Source organism: Salvia hispanica, chromosome 4 (genome assembly GCF_023119035.1).
Source record: "Salvia hispanica cultivar TCC Black 2014 chromosome 4, UniMelb_Shisp_WGS_1.0, whole genome shotgun sequence".
Classification (NCBI taxonomy): domain Eukaryota; kingdom Viridiplantae; phylum Streptophyta; class Magnoliopsida; order Lamiales; family Lamiaceae; genus Salvia; species Salvia hispanica.
In genome coordinates, this window is record NC_062968.1 from 38,364,346 (window position 1) to 38,377,777 (window position 13,432).

Here is a 13,432-nt window from a genome sequence, read left to right on the forward strand (position 1 = left end):
ACTCTCAATTAACAATGTCGTTTTAAAGGAAGCTAATTGTAGTGTACTTAGTGGATCTAACTCGCCAATCTCCTCTTACGATTATGTAGCAAGTTATATTAAATCATCCAAGATTGTGTCACTCAATCATGAAGCATCATTATTCACTTAGAAAAGAAACAAATTAAAAACAAAACAGATATTAAAATAGAAAAGAAATTGAATAACCAAAGTCGTTACTAACACATCTCTAGAATCATATGAATTTAGTTACACATGATGTAATAATCTAAAGACATAGATTAAAGGGAAAACAATTGGAACGTAAAACTAAAACAAATAAAACCCAAAGGTAGAATCCTTGTAGCTTTGATGTTCTTGAATCCTTTTTCAATTCCCTGCACAATGAAGCACTCTAACCTTTAATCTCTAGAAATATGTTGCAAAAAGAAGGTCTCTAATTGTCACACATCAACCCTTATGACTTATGCACTTACTATAAATAAATTCAAATTTTCAAAAGCACACATATTATAAAATTTCAAAAACCACTATTTTATCAAGTACATATTTCACAACATTCTAACAGTAGTGAGACTCTCTCACCACTCTATATACTATACATTTATCCACATGCAAGAATGTGATGAGGAGGAGAAGGTTGCTAAAACGCATCAGCCGCCGACCCTGATAACATATGGAGTTCCTATGACTCACGTTGACAAAAAGGTTCACTGATATCTTATTCCTGAAAAATATTAGTGGTTTATATGAGCCACAACTCAGTGTATATAAACCTTACCTTTAATTCCACATCTCAAGATCAAACATATTCTTTAATCAATACATATAACAATAACCAACAAATATTAGAAACAATTCTATATACATATGCATATGCCACTCTGTTCGATTTATTATTATGTGACACATCAAGCCTGGTATCTGCCCGGGATTTCCATTGTATACGACCCGTAGGTCCCTTATATTTATTTGACCTTTCCACGAAGGTCCCTCTTTGATTTGACCTTTCCACGAAGGCCCCTCTTTGCATATTTTGACCTTTCCACGAAGGCCCCTCTTTGATTTGACCTTTCCACGAAGGTCCCTCTTTGCTCTTTGTATTGACCCGTAGGTCTATTATCATTGTATATGACCCATAGGTCTTTTGCCATTGTATATCAGATCCATAGCAAGAGTGTCACATATCCTCTTTAATCCCATGATTCAAATGATCCCAATATGATACATCAAACATATCCATTGCACCAATTACATAACCATATATTTCATCAATTAATTCCAATACTATAGGTAAACATATATTTTGCACAAACCACATATCCACATCACATTTGACCATCAATATCAAATAACACATAACCATTTCAAGCTCACATCATATAATTCAAATATTCACTTCCATTTAACACATTGCAATCAATCACATAAAAATATGTAAAATTAAAAGTGTGATTTATACACACCTGATTACGATAAGTAACTTATTGAATTCCTGATTCTAACTCTTGATTTATAACCCTTGATCGACTAAAGCCCCAAAGTGAACTTCAATAAATTTCTTGCATTTTCGTTCTTTCGGTTTACTCTTCTCTAATATCTCTCTTTTTTTGCATAAATATATACAATAATATATTAAAGTTCACGTCGGTCACTTGCCGACTTATGCTTATTATTAAAGTATTAGTAATCCAAATGGCATGTACATAGAATACGTATCACCCACATATACTATGAACCAAATAATTATTTAATAATCTAAATAAAAATATATAAAAATGGAGCTTGCTTGATAATTAAGATACTAGTCATGCACAATATATATACTTCCATAATTCCAAAGCACACGTTCACATTAGCACACACTTAAATTAATTAATTAATAATTAAGGCAATATATATATATATATATATATATATATAATGTTTATTGTGCAAATAATAATATAAAAATGCACTTATCTAAAATGTATAAATATAAAAATGATGTATGTTTCGGGTTAGGGATGTCACACTAATGAAGCTTGAGGGTGTATTTATAAGGAGAAATTCGCCCCTCCCAAATAAGGAAAAGGGTTGCAGAATATAGTAAATCTTGGAGAGAAAAGTAGGGTAAATCTGCTCGCCACTCTTTAGTGGCGGACCGCCACACCTTGGCCTGCGGTCGCCACGCATTGATCCGAAGCTTCTGACTCTTTAGTGGCGGTTGCGCACTTCCCAGCGGTCACCGAGTATGTCTTCATTCCATACACAGATTTCCCGAAACGGACGCTACAGAAGTGTCGGCCGCTGAGCGCCGACGGTCGCCGGAGGCTACCTGAAACTCCAGATTTCCTACTTCGCGTTTTGACTCCCCTTTTAGGCTCAAATATGTACATTTCTCCAAAACATGTCAAAATACCAAAATGTATAACATATGCAAATAATGGACATGCAATGCAACTTCGACATTAAAAACTAACCAAATAATGACCTTAAAACCGTGCAAAATCCGAGCGTATCACATATCAGCCTCCAAACCTCTAAAGGGGTGGCTGAACTCAATTTAACAACAAGGCAAAGACAAACCAATCACCAGCAACACCATTAGAACCAATTAGAACAATCAATCCACAGACATAGCATGAAGCAGTAACCAATCAAGGAACCCCAATTACACTCAGAAAAATATCATTATAGGGTAGTCTATACTTAGCCTCCAAACATCTAAAGGGGTGGCTGAACTCAATTTAACAACAAGGCAGAGACAAACCAAGCACCACCAACACAATAGCAACACCATAGAACCAATCAGAACCATCAATCCACAGGCATAGCAGAATGCAGTAACCAGTCAAGGAACCTCAATTACCCACAGAAAATATCATTATAGGGCAGTCTAGACTCAGCCTCTAAACCTCTAAAGGGGTGGCTGAACTCAATTTAACAACAAGGCAGAGACAAACGAAGCACCACCAACACAATAGCAACACCATTAGAACCAATCAGAACCATAAATCTACAAACATAGCAGAATGCAGTAACCAATCAAGGACTCCCAATTACCCTCAGAAAAATATCATCATGGGGCAGTCTATACTCAGCCTCCAAACCCAACATTGGAGGTGGCTAAACTAAATTTAACAACAAGACAGGGACAAACCAAGTACCAATACTCCTCACAAAGAATTCATCATAGAGCAGCCTCCTAACCCAACATTGGGAGTGGCTAAACCCAACAATCCTAAACCCTTCATCATAGAGCCAGATATCCCCAATCCCCTCGGAATCCCATAAATCCCCAACCCTATGAACCTCCAAACCCTATGAATGCATGGGGTGGTTCTAAGGCAAATTGACAGAATGACTCACGGATTTAGAGTAGATCTGCCATGCCTAGCAAGAGCATCACCAAAAATTCCTTGAACCACTTCTCCTCCTCAATGGGGCGTTTTCTCGCTCGCCTGACCGCCGGCATTTGAGGGACAAAAATAGACAAGCAATCAAACTCAGGCAACGCAGTCACCGAAGTTTCAGGGAGTAGGGCTTCGTCCATCGGCGTCTCAGGGACAACAGTAGACATGCAATCAAACTCAGGCGACACAGTCACCAGAGTTTCAGGAAATAGGTCTTCGTCCATCGGCGTCTCAAGAACAACGGTTGCATACATGTAGGCGGTGTTCTCCTACGAGTATGTTGGGATTGGAGAGTAGTGGGTCGCGATTGGGTCAGAATCGACGCCTCTAAGAGGTCGAATTCCCATTCCTGGGAGTTAGGCGAGGCGGCGACGATTAGGGTTTGAGGAGGAGGAAATGGAAGGGGATTAGGTGTCTCCGAGAGAGAGATAAGAGAAACTAGTTCAGAATAGGAGTCCATTTCATAGATCGAGGCGGCGACGATTAGGGTTTGAGAATGAGGAGCCGGCAGCGATTAGGGTTTGAGGTAGTGAGAGGATGGAGAGAGTGAGAGTGAAAGTGAGGTGTATTTGACACGGGGTGGGTTTGGTAGGGTGGATAGTAAATTAATTTGTATTATTTCCAAATATGGTAAGGGAACCGAGACTCCTATTCGCGGACGTCCCGAAATGGAAAAACGAGACTCCTATTGTCCGACGGAGGGAATTTTTTTCAAAACGACTGCTCAAAATGTAACGCCTTTATCATAAGGACGAAGAGAATAGTATGATTGATTGATTACAAGAGGGCGTGTAAAATAATTAATTCGAAGAAAAAGAATAATGATGTTAGTAGAACATATGGTAGCATACTAACGGCAAAGTTTGCTATGCGTTCTTCCTACATTGTATATACACTCTAGCCGAGAGAAAGAGCTACTATGCACCGTTCTTGATCAGAATGGAATTGAGCACATTAACGAGGATAATTATTTATGAGTATTAGTATACTTCATGATCGACAAACACAACATGATTTTGTTAAATTTGAAAAATATATACGAAACACCAAATACAAGACACGATGGTATATACTAATATTAACACCAAACTACACTACAATATTTAGCTTAACTACGTATACATTTGTCCAACTAGTCAACAACCAAAGAAAAAATTCAGTGGTCCGGACATACCAAGGTGTCAATCCTATATGGTATGCCCTACTAATAGATATTTGACAAGTAACAATATATATAATCAAGCGTCCAACTAGATATATACACTAGGAAAACATTATATTATAAGGAAAGTTTCTCCATATTTCATGTGTAATAAATACATTATATATGCAGGACATATTCATTATTCTATTTATTTAAATATTTAATTATCATTCACCATTATTGTCAGTCATTTTATACGAAAAAAAATGATAGCTTTAGAACTATTATATTCTTATTTTATTATGACATTGTGAGATATTTCACGTATTAACTACTATTGATTAATTTTGGTAAGATTAAAATTTTTAATTGGGATCACTATCAATTTTACTATTATAGTCAATGGCGGAGCCAGGATTTTAATCCTGGGGGTTCAAATTACTAGTATTTCCTCTGTCTCATAATAATAGATGTCACATTTTCCCTTTTAGTTTGTCCCATAAAAGATGTCACATTTTCATTTTTGGAAAAAGTTCTCTATCACATTAATATAAAAATTATATTTTATATCTCCATTTAACACACAAAACAAAACCTCCTAAAATCTCGTGTCGTCCCACAAGTGTGACATCTTTTATGGAACGGAGGGAGTACTATTTAATTTGTTGACAGTTGATGTTAACGATATGAAAAAAAACTCAAACATGAGTAATACACAGTTGCACTTAAAAGATGGATAATGAGATAAATAATTAGAGGTCATTAGCAACTAGAGATACAATGATAACGTTGACATCGAAATAGTTAAGACTAGATTTTTATAAAAGAGAGCAATAGTATTGAAATTTTATTTATGTGATTAACGCATATTTTATATCCTAGATTTTTAATAACAAAGTGCAAATTATTAAAATTAATTTTAAATAATATTATATGACACATTTACATGTTTATGAGATTAAAGAAATAGTTCCTATACATAAAACTTCTATATAATATTCATACAATCAATGTGCAAATGAAAAAATTAAACAAAAACTCCACTATATAATTAGTCATATAATTAATTTATATATACTTTAGAATTATTTATATTGTTAATTTATTTATAGTATCCAATGCTAATAAACTTGCAGTTATAATTACATGTTTTATTTATCTAGATTTTTTTTATATATCTAGATTTTTTGTATATATAAATAAAGCGAAAAAAAATAATCACCTAAAATCTAAAATGGGTAACCATGATCATTTTCTATATTTATGTGAAATAATCGTGAAAAATGATTGAATATTGAAACAAGTTGTGTATGAATTATACATGGAGTATTCCATTGTTTATATATCTAATTGGAAATATGAATATATGTATTTCCATTTGTCAAAGATCTATTGGTAGGATATATCAAATAGGATTGACACCTTTGTATGCCCTGACCACTGGATTTTTTCTCCAACAACTATTAGTTTTTGAATTAAAACTATTTTAGTTAGTTTCTAATTCAAAAACTAATTTCTTATTAAAAAATATGAATTGAAATAGTATTTTTACAATATTCTTGAAGCTTCCATATTACGACTAGCTAATAAGGAAAACAATATCAACTTCTCCAGATTATTCTACTATGTCTCCAAAGTTAGAGGAGATTTTCTACTGAGAAAATACTTAGTACTCTGATATCTCAATTTTATCTAAGTTTAAAATATCCTCCATGTTATGGGGTATTTTTAATAAAAAAAAAATTGGGATAAATATTGAAAAATTATGTAATTACACTTTAGTCCAGGAATTTACCAGAATATTTCTAAATTCTAGAAACTATTGGCGTGCAACACGAAAAACTCAGAAATCATCTATGTAGTTCATTATTTTACTTCCTCCGTCCCACTTTAGGAGTTTCGGTTTACCATTTTTGGGTGTCCCATTTTAGGAGTCACGATTAGAATATTTCATAAATGGTATTAGGTCTCACATTTCACTAATCTTTTTTTCACTTACATTTTATTATAAAACTAATATAAAATAGTAGGACCACATTCCACTATCTATTTTCACAAACTTATTTTTACATTTCTTATTATTCGTGCCGAATTCAACTAGAACTCCTAAAGCAAGTGGGACGGATAGAGTATTAATTAAACACAAACTACTTTGGAGTGCACCTTTGAAGAAAATTAATGTTATTGTTGGATTAGAGGGAAATTTACAAAATCACCCAATATATAATCTATACTATTATTCAATACGATGGCTTTTCATAAGACTGGCAAAAGAAGATGGGGTTGTAGAATTAAAAGCTTTGAATGCCCTGACCCGACTGTCACTGCACAACAACTTATTTTACTTACCAATTAAGTAATCATAAATTTATATTATTATTGCTCAACTAATAAGAAAGTATTTGACTGTTAAAGTCAAAATCTTTTATTTTTTACTTTCACTTAGACTGTAGCCCACTTCTCAGTCATATGTTAATCGGAAAAACTGCTTGAATTACATTGGAGAAATGTCTCAAAATTAATTGGATAAGATTTAAAAATAAAATATTATTTGTAAAATCTAGATGGATATAGAAATTTGTGTGTTGGCGTGAGCGTAGAGTCCCAGCTGTAAATAGATTTTAATTTTGATTTATTGCTACGCTTCATAGGGAAAAGAAAACCGTGTTAGCGTTTCTAACACGGACCCGGACCCCTCAAGCTTCATAATATCACCTATAAAAACGGCCTTCAAATCTTTCAATATCTACGCTTTTTTCGGAAGGAATTCTCTTGCTACTTTACTTTTTTTCTGAGGTAGCGTTATGGTTTTAATGCATTTCTTCTGCAACTAATCTGCGCCTAATTTTTTAATCTTCTGCATTGCCATTGCCAGTGAATTTTGATTGAATGCCTACGTGTTGAATAAGTAGTCTGCTTTTGTCTGTTTATTTTTGTTTGAATTTTGATGTTGTATATATTTTGGGGATTTATCGGCTGGTGTTGAAGTTTAACGACTGATGCTGTTTAGGATCTCATTAACCCTTCACTGATAGTGGCTTTGAAGAATAAAAGTTACAAAACCTACTTTTTTATGGATACGAACGAAATAAATTAGTGCGGAATATCTTTTTTTCATGGCATCTATACCTTTCTATACTCCACTTTTGTTTAATACATATATTCAATTGTTATGATGCATCATGTTCTTTGCATTTCTCTTGGTAATTTTTTTGATCAATGTATAAACATAATATTTTTGAGGGAATGATATCTATAATTTGTTGGTTTTTCCTTCCGTAACTTCGCTTCAGTTGAAATAAATATTGTTATAGTACTAGTATCATTTTAGAACACTTGTATAATTGTTTTGTAATTACAGTTATCTTTGTGATTATGATTTTGAATTTGGTGCTTTTTCTTTGTTCAGATACATATTATCAAGAAATAGATTAATTGGTTCGATAATGGGGGGCGGATCTGCAACGTTTCATAGTGAAGAGGAGAAGGAAAAGCTTCATTTAAAGGCCGAGAGCAAAATTGTAAAGCCTGGTGAAGTAGAAGAAAAGACTAAGGTGGAAATTGAAGTTGAAGCGAAATCTGTGGTGCCAAAACATGAAGACAAGAAAGATGAATCAAAGGCAAAGGTGAAGAAGGACGTAGAAGGAGAACAAGTGAAGGAGAAGAAAGAAGACACGAAGAAGAAAGATGGCAAGGATAAAGAGAAGAAAAAGAAGAAATCTGGAGAAGAATCCAATGAGGAAATGGAGAAAGTGAAAAGTGAAGTAGAAGAAGGCGAGGAGGGGAAGAGAAAAAAGAAAGATAAAGAGAAACACAAGAAGAAGGACAAGGAAGAGGAAGTTGAAGAGAAAAAGAAGGATAAGGGACTGAAGAAGAAAGACAAATCCAAAGAGGTCGAAGGTTCTGCAGGAGAATCGAATGAAGAAAACGAGGAGGGAGATGGTGAAAAAGAGGAGAAGAAGAAAAAGAAGAAGAAGGATAAGAAAAACAAGCACAAGGAGGACATAGAAGCTGAAAAAGATTTGGAAGGAGATGGATCCAAGAAAGAGAAGAAGAAAGGAAAGGGCAAAGATGAGGAGAAGAAGACGAAGAAAGATTCGGAAGGTGAAGTGAGTGAAGAAGTCTCAGATGAAAAGGGGTCGGAGGCGAAGAAGAAAAAGAAAAAATGTGGCAAAGGCAAGGAAGATGGTAAGAAAAAGAAATCCAAAGGAAAAGAAGGGAAATCTGATCAAGAAACAGATGAGGTTGAAGAGGAAGTCGCCTCAAGGGATGTTCACATAGAAGGAAATGGAAATGGAGAGATATCCAAGAAGCAGACGAAGGAAGAGAAGAAACAAAGATTCAAAGAGAAGTACAATGCGCGGGACCTTGATAAGCTGAGAAAGAAGCTGGACAAAATCAACAATAAGATTGAGAGTCTTCTTGAGAAAAAAGAGGACATCATGAGACTGGTAAAGGAAGCTGAGGATAAGAAAACTGTCGATGTTAAGACGACGACCAAGGATGCAGCTGGCGATGAAGACAAAGAAAAGCTAAATACAGTTGAGATTTCTTAGAAAATGGTGTGCTTTTGTAAACTATACTATCCTATCTGTATTACTTTTTACATATCTGTTGTCGTTACCTGTGATTTCGATGTAATTCTCTGTACTTTCAAGTTTGAGTGTATTTTACGTCTTGAATACTTCCATCTCCATTGATCTTGTGCTTGTTATCCACATTGCAAGAGAAAATCAATGCAATCTTTTATTTATTATTTCACCATTTCATCACCATAGGATTGATTAATGGAAGTGAGCAATAAATTTGCCCAAATTTACATCTTTCTCATTACAAGTTTTACTTAGCCTTTGCAGGATGAGTGGTGAGTCCATACCCAAAGGGAAACAATGGATCGTAATGGCGATCACCGACATTCATTGGAAGCTGATCGACAGTCTTGAACCATGTACGAGGGAGCTTGCCAGAGAAACCATAGTCTCCAAACAGAACATCTGCAACACCTTGGCCCTCCGTCCCTGGAAGCCAAGCGGCTACTAGGGCATCGATTTGTGCAAGATAAGGCTGGATCACGACTGGGCGCCCTGTGACCAGAACCACAACACATCTCACCGAGGCACACACATTTGTGATGATACTTGGCCCAGGATCCTGAAGTGTCAAGTTGGTGCTGTCTCCAAATGTTTCTGCATACGGTAGTTCTCCCACTACAACAATGGCGTAGGAGAACTTGTTGGCCTTCACATATGCAGAATCCGGATTCTCTTGGAACACAACTCTTGTTTTGGGGTTCACTGTGTTCTTGATTGCAGACAAGATCGTGGTGCCTGATGTTTATTAGAGTGTGAGACTTTTCGACAAGAGAATGAAATGAGAAAATGAGATGGAATGATAGCAGGGTTATACCGGCTGTGATGTTGTTGCCTGAGAGGCCCTGCCACTCGATCGTCCAGCCACCACACTGATAGCCTATGTTGTCAGCGTGTGTCCCGGCTACAAGGATCTTTGATGCCTTTTTAGGAAGTGGGATCAATGGCTCATCTGCAGATCCACCATTCTTGAGAAGCACAAGGGATTTTCTTACAGCCTCCCTTGCAAGCTCCCTATGTTCCTGTTGGAATCTTGCAGTGTCACTTAACCAAAAAACACATTTACCGATCACAACATAATTTGATCGAAGTTTTTGACTAACCTGACTACCGAGGTACTTGGCCATGCTGTAATCAGCCAAGGGGTGTTCAAACAGACCCATGGTGAACTTAACCCTTAGGATCCTTGCCACTGCGTCGTCGATCCGGCTCATGGGAATGAATTTCCTTTCCACCAAGGAGGTAAGGCCACTGATGAATTCTTTGTAGTCGTACGGAACCATGATCTGGAGATTATTTCAGACCTTAATATTGTGTCAACTTGCATAGCATGATTTGAAGTTTGATGATCAACCAACCATGTCTATTCCAGCGCCAACTCCGGCCAAGATGGAATACGTGTAGTTGAGATGTGGCGGGGAAGTGATTCTGTCGATTCCTTGCCAGTCCGAGATGACAAATCCCTGCAACGCAAGGAATGCGTATGAGGTATGTATGCAATGTGCAGGGAGTTGGAAGTTGGTTTCTCACCCTGAAATGAAGTGTGTTTTTAAGGAAGCCAGTGATGAGATCGCGGTTGGCGTGCATCTTGACGCCGTTCCAGCTGGAGTAGGAGACCATGACGGAGGCGACTCCTTTGATGACAGCGTTGTAGTAGGGAGCCATGTGAATGCCAAGCAGATCATGCCTGCTCGCCAGCGTGTTGTTCTCGTTCCTTCCCCTGGTAGTTCCACCATCGCCTACGTAGTGCTTGGCACAAGCCACCACTTTCTGCCTGACAAGTTGTGTGATAAATGAGAAGCAAAGAATTGGAAAAAGAAAAAATAAATGATGTAATATACTTACTGTCCAGCAACAAAGGGAACAGCCTTTGGAGAATTGGAAGGGATCTCTCCTTGTAATCCAGGTATGATCTCTGTCATTGCCCGAACTAGCTTTGGATCTTCACTGTAACTCTCGAAGCATCGTCCCCATCTCGGATCTCTGCATACCTATATTCATATCTAACTGTAAGAAGCCAAACCAAATGACCACCTAATGTTGTACTCCATTGTTGAATCAATTTACCGCAACGCAAGGCGCAAAGACATAAGGAATGCCGGTAGCTCTGACTTCCAGAGCAGTGGCAGCTCCGATCCTCTTGGCCAGTTGTGGATCCCTGCACGTATTCATCATTCACTATCCATCTACATCTTTGCTGGAAATGATTTAGTGCTTGTTTGGTACACTAGATAGGCCAAGAGTAATATGAGCTTATTTGACTGTTTAATATAAGATGAGGCCAGTTAGGCACTTAAAGCCCATTTTAATTTAATTATCTCGTGTTATCTTAACATGCCTACTGAAGTACTACCTTGTAGCTCCAATGGCGACGTTATGAGGGAAAACGGTGGCTCTGTAAACGTTGTTGTGGCCGTGGACGGCGTCAATCCCATAAAGCATGGGTATCTTGAGACGGGTGGACAGGGAGCCCTTCTGGAAGCCGTTCACCATGTCCACCCATGCCTCTGGTGACGCCTTGCGCGACGGAACACTGCCTCCGCCGCTCAGCACGCTGCCTTTTTTTCAGACATCAGAAGCAGAATTAGCAGAGAACGTTTAATACTTTTGAGGTTTGTAAAGAGGTTTGATTTATCATTTTACCTATGTAGTATTTGTTTAGAACATCGGCAGATGCTACGAGGCGCTCGATTTGTGTCATTTGGCCTATTTTTTCCTGGAGAGTCATCTTGCTCAACAGGTCCTTTACTCTCTTCATCACTGGCTGCTTGGGATCTTGGTATGTGTTGTACTCTGCATTTGCTATCGAAATCCAGCAACACAAGAAGATAATTGCAACCAATATTGAAGGAGCTTTACCCATACTTACTCCTCTGCCCCTTCACATTTAACAACAAACAAATTTGTTACTTTTGCTTCATAGGATAGCATGCAAGAACAACATGGAATAATAGTATCAGACAAAACTTACATACATGTAATAATTGCAGATAAGAAAAACAAGATTGGTGGCTAGTTACAATTGGAGAGTTTTTGCTGCTATATTTACTTGCTTTGATGTAGTATTATATACTCCATAGTTTGATAATTTCAGAGTAATGCATAGATGAATTTAATTTAGAAGAATGAATAGACTTACCACACTCAAAGTCGGTGGTCTGTGCTAGTGTGTGTGTTAGAACTTGAGGAGAAGATCAAGTGCAATGAATGCCTGGGTCAAAATGAAGTGTAGCTACTGACACTGGTGAGTTGTTGTTAGCCCCACAATGCGTTGATCAATAATTCTAGATTGGTCAAATAAAGATAAGATTACAACCAACATGCTAAATAAATTATATATACACAAAAATGGATTACTTTTTGAGCACTACAAACGAACAAATGGAGTATGGATTAGGTAATTGGAATTCGAGCGAATCTACCCCGCCAAACACTTTTAATGCTATTTATATGGATTAAGAATACATTAATGGTTCTATATTCGTAGACCCACCCTATTTCTAATTTGTAAGTATTTAACTAACTCTTCTATTTTACTACTCCTACGATTAAATTATACACCCAAAAGTAAAAATATTTTGTTTAAATAGAAAACACTAATATCCTCAGCCGCCTTAGTCGATTATTAAATCATGAGATATTTCTCATTAAATTGTGGCGTGGCGATTAGATCATCACATAATAGTGGTGCTGCAGGGGTACACTAGTGCGACTGCGACATCTCACCACAGATACACGAACGCCGTTGCCTAAGAAAGTCAAGTTTTTTTTTATTTTAAAAATATATGGATCTTATCACTATCGAACGACATTTTTTCATTTTTTATTTTATTTTATTGTAAGAGTAATTTTTAAATTAAGTCATTTGAATGATTTGTGACTTTTATGTTCTAAAACTCGAAAGAATATCTGTTGAAAATTATTAATTGCATTTTTTAGATTATTTTTAATTTTATCTTTTTCATTATGCTTCTAAATCACTTGAAAATATAATTAACTAAAATTTATTGGCATTTTTATATTTTAAGAAATTACTAGTACTATTATTTTTATAGATGTATACGCATTATATTTATACATTCCTACCAACAACCATATATTAAATTCAACTAAAATTTATTTTAGATGTTTTTAAATTGGTCTTAACACTCTCAACATTGAAGATGACTTTCTAACTCTTCCATGCCCCATTAGTTGGAGTGCAAGTGAGGACACAACACAACTATGAGCACATGGTCGAGTCGAAGCCATCCAATGGGCTAAACGACGAGCAAATCGCAAGAGCAAGATGGTTCTGTTGGATA

At 36.4% G+C, this 13,432-nt stretch overlaps 2 protein-coding genes and 1 long non-coding RNA gene across 3 annotated transcripts; 2 read left to right on the plus strand and 1 right to left on the minus strand.

Annotated features, from left to right (window-relative positions):
- The first annotated feature begins 7,227 nt into the window (after positions 1-7,227).
- On the plus strand, positions 7,228-9,235 carry LOC125222517 (uncharacterized protein DDB_G0283697-like). The gene is made up of 2 exons (XM_048125180.1): positions 7,228-7,335; positions 7,949-9,235. The coding sequence occupies exon 2, from the start codon at positions 7,986-7,988 to the stop codon at positions 9,093-9,095; it is 1,110 nt and encodes a 369-aa protein (XP_047981137.1). The 5' UTR covers positions 7,228-7,335; positions 7,949-7,985; the 3' UTR covers positions 9,096-9,235.
- A 32-nt stretch (positions 9,236-9,267) lies between these two features.
- LOC125222516 (beta-glucosidase BoGH3B-like) lies at positions 9,268-12,241 on the minus strand. The gene is made up of 10 exons (XM_048125179.1): positions 12,104-12,241; positions 11,772-12,007; positions 11,482-11,686; positions 11,196-11,286; positions 10,974-11,119; positions 10,659-10,902; positions 10,487-10,591; positions 10,232-10,414; positions 9,946-10,150; positions 9,268-9,866 (listed from the first exon to the last, which is right to left on the minus strand). Coding segments are annotated over exons 1-10 (1,905 nt in total). The 5' UTR covers positions 12,106-12,241; the 3' UTR covers positions 9,268-9,378.
- Positions 10,231-11,849, plus strand: LOC125222519. The gene is made up of 4 exons (XR_007176571.1): positions 10,231-10,370; positions 10,458-10,616; positions 10,683-11,034; positions 11,489-11,849. It is a non-coding gene; the product is annotated as an uncharacterized LOC125222519 (long non-coding RNA).
- Positions 12,242-13,432: the final 1,191 nt, after the last annotated feature.

Bases quoted from the DNA above. Each gene is read 5' to 3' on its own strand.
- LOC125222516 (XM_048125179.1), bottom strand. The intron at 11,287-11,481 runs GTAGTACTTCAG...GAATACGTGCAG, and splicing joins GTCGCCATTGGAGCTACAAG to GGATCCACAACTGGCCAAGA. The intron at 10,903-10,973 runs GTAAGTATATTA...ACAACTTGTCAG, and splicing joins GTTCCCTTTGTTGCTGGACA to GCAGAAAGTGGTGGCTTGTG.
- LOC125222517 (XM_048125180.1), top strand. From the start codon at position 7,986: ATGGGGGGCGGATCTGCAACGTTTCATAGTGAAGAGGAGAAGGAAAAG.